Source organism: Myotis brandtii, unplaced genomic scaffold, assembly GCF_000412655.1.
Source record: "Myotis brandtii unplaced genomic scaffold, ASM41265v1 scaffold643, whole genome shotgun sequence".
In the NCBI taxonomy this organism is placed as follows: Eukaryota; Metazoa; Chordata; class Mammalia; order Chiroptera; family Vespertilionidae; genus Myotis; species Myotis brandtii.
In genome coordinates this window covers 701871-708622 of record NW_005370478.1, presented here as the reverse complement: position 1 = coordinate 708622, position 6752 = coordinate 701871, and the positions used below count along the sequence as shown (strand labels likewise).

General features: G+C 43.9%; 1 protein-coding gene across 1 annotated transcript; it reads left to right on the top strand.

The window, feature by feature from the left end:
* The first annotated feature begins 3710 nt into the window (after positions 1-3710).
* TCHHL1 (trichohyalin-like 1) lies at positions 3711-6528 on the top strand. Its single transcript, XM_005880639.2, has 3 exons — positions 3711-3848; positions 4289-6307; positions 6406-6528. Exons 1-3 carry the CDS (start codon positions 3711-3713, stop codon positions 6526-6528), a joined length of 2280 nt encoding a protein of 759 aa, XP_005880701.2.
* Positions 6529-6752: the final 224 nt, after the last annotated feature.

Sequence of the window (6752 nt, the reverse complement as noted above, 5' to 3'; positions counted from 1 at the left end):
GGGGTCGGGAGCTGGAGGGGAAGGGCCTCCTCCAGCCACAGCAGCCACACTTCTCGCCCCAGCGGGATTGACCCAGCCTTTAGAGCCAATCCTTATCCCAAAGTTATGGATCGGGCTTGCCGACTTCCCTACCTACATTGTTATGCGGAATGTGTCTGTACTGGTTAATAATGCGGATACCTGTTAATAATGCGGAATGTGCCTCTACCAGTTAATAGTGCGGAGTGGGATCAGGAAGGTGTGGTATATTATGAGCTTCTAAAACCATTAATACTGTTCGCTACCGACAACAAATAATCAATTTGAACCATGCTTTGATCGTAAAATGAACAGAATGGGCCATGATGACGCACCATCACACACTTCAAAACCAGTTAAAGACACATTAAAAGATCTTGCCTGGGAAGTATTCACCAGACCTTGCTCCTTCAGATTACCACTTATTCCAATCAATGGCACACACACTTTCTGGGCAGCACTTCAAAACTTACGAAGAAGTGAAAAATTGGGTCTATGAATGGTTTGCCTCGAAACAAGAAAAGTTCTATTGGGACGGTATCCACAAATTACCTGAAAGATGGAGGAAATGGGTAGCTAGCAATAGACATTACTTTGAATAAAGCACTTCTGATGTTTCTCTTGAAATTATCATGTTTTCTTTGATTACAAAATTCGCATTAGTAACCAGTACACCTAGTACAAGGGCCTCAGGTGAGCATAAATACACTGAATATGTTTATTATACAAGGGGCCTCAATATATGAATATACAACTTCTCTAAGTCTTTCTTTTCTTTTCTTTTTTTAAAATATACTTTTATTGATTTCAGAGAGGGATAGAGAGATAGAAATATCAATGATGAGAGAGAATCATTGATCACCTGCCTCCTGCACTCACCACACTGGAGATGGAGCCCGCAACCCGGGCATGTGCCTTGACAGGGAACCGAACGCTGACCTCCTGGTTCATACATCAACACTCAACCACTGAGTCTTTCTTTTCAAGTCAGCCTTGAACATACTTAGTTTCCTTCAATCATTTCTCAAGAGATTAACCTGTGAGCGCCAGGGCAGGGAGACATAACTTACTCAACTTTAAACATCCCAGTACTTGGTACAGTGACTGAGAAATAGTTGGTTCTCAGGGGATGTTGACTGATGAGAATTAAAATGACTTTTATATGCCAATCTCAATTCTCAGGAGAAGTCTTCCTTTTAGGGCAGGGGTGGGAAACATCTGGCCCTTGGGCCATATTAGGCCCCACATGAAATCATTTGGTCTGGCCCTGCAAAGGCACCGCTGGCAGGACTTGAAATTCAATAAACCTAGGAGCTTTTTTCACAGCAACATAAATTTATATTAAGTGAATTATATTAAGCCAATGATGTTATAAATATCCAATGGCCCTTGGCAGGAAAAAGGTTCCCCACCCCTGTTTTAGGGGCATGCTGAGAAATGTGTTTCTAGACAGAAACTGTCAATGTAGATCCCCCTCCCCCAACATTCAGTTTCCTTATATACTTGCCTTGATTATCAGCAAGATAAAACAAGATTCTGATCAATATCGATGCTTTCCTTAGTCTCAGACTTCTCATATAATAAATTACCTCCAACCCCACCCTTCCATTATCTTGGTCTATCTTTTACACTTGTTTTCGTGGATCTATTTCTTACATCCTTTTACAAGCTGGCACGAATGTTTTAAAACATACTCTATTCTCTTTTTAAATATCTAAAACAGAAAGCGATTCTAATTCTCTTGTTAGTTATATATTCTCCTCTAAGAAGAACCCAGTTCTAGGAGGAAATAAAAACATTTGCCAATTCAGCATCTGGGGGCTTACTCCTACCTGTCCTCAGCTTGAAAGTTTCTGTCTCCCTTTCCCCTTTACAGCAAGAACACAGTTAAATAGATGCTCATTTCTAAGCTCCTTGGATTATAAAAATGCCTTTAAAGAGCAGATATCAATCACATTTTTAAAATAGCACATCTAAGGTAAGCAAAGTGCTGCACATCCCAGCCGAGATTTTTTCCCCCCTAAGTCTGCCTCTAAGCAAGGAGAGCAGAGCATTGAAACACCTGAATCAACTGGTATCTCCACTTTTGTCACATGGTTAAAAAGGGCCTCTATTTTTAAACACATGATTGACACCCATCCATCTGGGCTGGGTCAAATTCAGTCCATCCTGAGTAGAAAGACCAATCAGATGACTTCTGAGGCTCCGGCCAGCCTGTGATTTATCAAACAGAAATGTAATTGTGTCCTTAGGTTTAAAAAAAAAAAAGCCATCACCACCCCCAAAGATCCCTCATAAAGTCAGTAAGTGAACCAAGATACCTTTTCCCCTTCCTTTGGATGAGTCTGAAACCAAGATTTAACTGAATCTGCCTAAAGAAAGAAATAAAAGTAAGACAAGCTGGCAGCAGAGAAAGAGGGGAGTTGGTGGTGATGAATCAGGGCTTAGACCCAGAGGGTGTCTCCTTCCAAACTGTGCAATTAGAGGCTCAATAAAAGGTTTCAGTGCCTGCTGTCAGCTCACAACCAGCTGACCCGCATCCCACTTGTTGTCACTCCTGAACAAGGTAAGTCTCAATGAGTATCTCTTGAGCTACTACTTTGCTTCTTTCTGAGATTATATAAGGATTTCAGAAGAAGCACTATTGATGATACTAAATGGGGGGGTGGGGAGGGGAGGTATCCAGCCACCCAAATGCATCCCTTGCTTCCAGAACTTCTTTGATCATTTTCTGTTTTAAAAAAATATAAACTGTTTGTATGACCTAGGCATGAATATTATTTAACAAGACACAGAACTCAGACCTATATTAAAATAAAAATGCAGAGTTATTTAAATGATGGGGATTGATGGGGGGAGAGGGGAAAGTCAGGACTCTATTTTACCAGTAAGTTCCCTGAGCCCCTGAGCCATGTCTTCTTGGTTAAAAAATAAAAATAAATAATAATAAAAGTTGCTTTGGCCTGCATACATAGCAGTTGATTTACTTCTCTTTCCTCTAAAAGCTTTTCTAACTTCGTAAGTTACAGAGGAGTTAGACTGAGTCAAGGTGGGAGGAAAACAGGTGGGCACTGTTAGATGAGGCTGGAAGGATTGGTCTCACTCTGTTGGTTTTGTTTTGGTTTTTTTTAATATATTTTATTGATTTTCCACAGAGAGGAAGGGAGAGAGATAGAGAGTCAGAAACATCGACGAGAGAGAAACATCGATCAGCTGCCTCCTGCACATCTCCCACTGGGGATGTGCCCGCAACCCAGGTACATGCCCTTGACCGGAATCAAACCTGGGACCTTTCAGTCCGCAGGCCGACCCTCTATCCACTGAGCCAAACCGGTTTCGGCTGGTTTTATTTGTGTATTTTAGCACTTACATTTGAGTTCTTTTTCCACCCTCCTTTTGCAATAAAGCCTTCTCTGAACATATGGGTGTTGCTGTTTTCCGAAGGACAGGGTGAAGTGTCTCTTCTAATATTTACCTGTGCTAGATCTGATTTCACCACATTACCTGGTACAAAACTAAATCACCCCTGAAGTTCAAATACAATATTTTAAAATACAGAATAGAGCAGATAATGCCAGTGAAGCTGGGACAGAGTCAGAAAGAACGATGATCTTGTTATCTCCTCCCTGAAGGACCCATCCTAGAAGATCTGCTTTGTTTGTCCTTTCTCAGAGTCTCCTGAGTTTGTCAAGATGCCTCGGCTCCTGAGAGATGTCCTCTGTGTAATCGAGACATTCCATAAGTACGCCAGGGAAGACGGTGATGAGGCGACGTTGACCTGCAGAGAGCTGAAAAGGCTCATCCAGGGAGAGTTTGAGGACATTCTTCAGGTACAGTGCTCACAGAGCTGTACAAATCCTTCTCCACTTGCCCTTTCTCCATAATCCAAGCAGGACGGGCATAAGTGATCCCTGCCTGTTTTACACCTGGCTACCAGCTCTCAGCACTCACTGCCTTTGAACAACTTTTTTCATTCTCAGCTCCCTACTCTGTGCAATTGCTTAGCCAATATTGCTTAGCTCAAAACTAAGCTTTTGAGAGGAATCCTGAACTAGGACATATTTAAATGCAACTCATAAGTGATGTAAATGCTTCTTTGCTCTCTCATGAAAAATGGCATCCAGAATAAAAAAATTCTTACTATTTGGGGAACTCTCACAAGGGCCTGAAGAATAGAGCTAAAAAAATGAATATTCTTGGGAAACATGTAGACACTCAACACACTTGACTCCTTGTAAATAGGCTGATTTCTCACTGTGTTTTCATGCAGCCACGTGTCATTCATGCTGTAGAAAGAAACTTGAATCTTCTGACTATTGACAGTGATGGCACCATCGGTTTTGATGAATTTGTTCTTACAATCTTCAACTTGTTGAACCTCCATTATCTTGACATACAATCATTACTAAATTCAGAACCTAGACAAGGGTCTAAACCAGAAGAGAAGCCAGATGATATGAATCTTCAGGCAACCAGCAGAACTGGCCAGCCCACAGAGGCAACTCCACCAACTCAAGATAAATTAGTGCTTCCTTTGGGAATAGTGTCATCAGCTCAGCTCAGCCCTGAGGAAAGAGGATACAACAGGGTGGAACCACAGGGAGACACCAAGACTCACAAACTGCCAGGAGAAGCATCTGGGCACAACGACCCTAAGAACCAACACCTGGAAGGAGATGGACAGAGTCAGGAAGTGACCCAGGGTGTAGCATCAACAGGAGACAAAGGGGCTGAAAATGAGACCAATAAGCCAACAGCAGGATCAGAACAGAAGGGCAGTCCCACAAAGGGGGAGGAGGGACAGGATAAGGAGATTCCCAAGGAAGAAGATAAACCAGCCAGGGAGCAAAGTGACACTAAGACAAGAGATCAGATTGGAGAACAGGAAGAGAACTTGGGAACCCAAAGTTCTCCATCAGAAGAAACAACACAGAGACCACCTGAAGATCAGAGAGTTGCAGCAGAAAAGGTTGTTAAGGAACACTCTCATGCACAAGAACAGCCACTACAAGGAAAAGATAAACTGAGTTCCGAGGGCACAGACCTGCCAGAACAGACTGATTCCAAGGATGACAGGAGAACAGCTGAGACCCAAGAGCCAGGAAACAATGCGGGCAGGACACCACCGGAGACAAAGAACGCAGCTGAACCAGAGGGTGATGGCAGAACACCTGAGACCCAAGAACCCCCAGCACAAGAAAAAGAACATGAAACAAACAACTTGTCAGTCCACGATGACAGCAGAAATGTTTCAGGAACACCTGATGTTAGAACTGAAAAGAAAGAGGGGAGAGGCCCCGAGGCCCATGAAATAGTAGGGAGGGAAGAAAGCGAAAGAAAGTCTCAGCCACCAGCCCTGGAAGAGGAAGCACAGGATGGCAAGTATCCCGGATGGGAACTCCAGGAATCAGCAAAAGAAAGGGATGCTGGAGAAGGTTCTAAGACACAAGAGTTAAGCTCAGAAGGAGGAGATGAGAATCATCCTGAAATTGAAGCAGCAGTCACCCCAGGAGAAGAGGCAAGACACGCAGAGGAAGGGACAGCAGAAGCACTTGTGAGCAGCAAAAATGCCCCTACAGCAGGAGCAAGAGAAAGAATAGGGGAGTTGTCACCACTTGAGAACAAGTCTGGAGGAGAAAATAAGAGAGTCACCAAGACTCAAGACAAGCTTGTCAAGGCAGAGGATGCTTCCCAGGGGGAAGATCAGGAGCCAACAGTCACACAGAAGGATAAAGGGTCTTCTGAAACCTCCAACAGCCTGACTCCGGAGGATGGTGACAGCAGCTCAGAGACAAGTGACCCGCCTATGCAAGGGGATCCCCAGAGTCAAGTAGACTCACACGAAGAGTCTGTGCAAGGAAGTCACAATAATAACCCAGACACCCAGAAACAGGTAGCACTGGGTGAGCAAAACAGAACTCAGGAGGCAGTCGGAGGAGAGGAGGAGCAGCTCACCGAGGAACAAGAACCGCCTGAAGGCAAAGAGCACAAGATTCAGGGCTCGGGAACTAAAGGCCCAGGTCCAGCTGTGGAGCCCAGTGAACCCCCAGAGGCACAGACACACCTTGAAACCGAGAAACTTCTCACATTAGAGGAAGAGGATAAAAGCCCCCAAGAGCTGGCAGGAGAACAAAATCCAGTCCCTGAGTCAGGCCTTGAAGAAAAGACTCAGAGAAACGAAGAGTCCTATTCAGCAGAGAGCAGTACAGTCTATTCCAGTCCACTGTACAAGTACCTGCAGGAGATTCTGCAGCAAACAGACCTAACCAAAGAGGAGAATCAAAATCAAGCTTAGACAGCCAGGGTATAAGTCTCTGCAATCACCAGCTCAGCAATGAGATCTCAGATTTTCCTATCTTTTCCAATGACAGCTAAGCATTACAATAGTACACCAGGGAGCTTCTGCCTGGTAAGGATTCTGCTGACGCACAACAAACATCAGCTCCCCGGCCCTTGGAAGATGAGCAAGGCCACCCTCAGAGAGAGGAACAAGACCACAAAGGAAGGTGAACACCACAAAGCAATGAATCCTTACCATTATCCCAGGAGAACTTCGTACATCTCAACATGTCTCAAACTTCTTTCCTCTTGATCACCCTCAACACACACATGTACACACTCAGTTGCAGATTAATAATCCTTTAAATTTCCTTCCTAAGTTTTTACAAGAGCAAATAATAAAGTATTCAGCAGTGAGAGCTACTACCAAAGAAATGTCACACCGAACAAACATC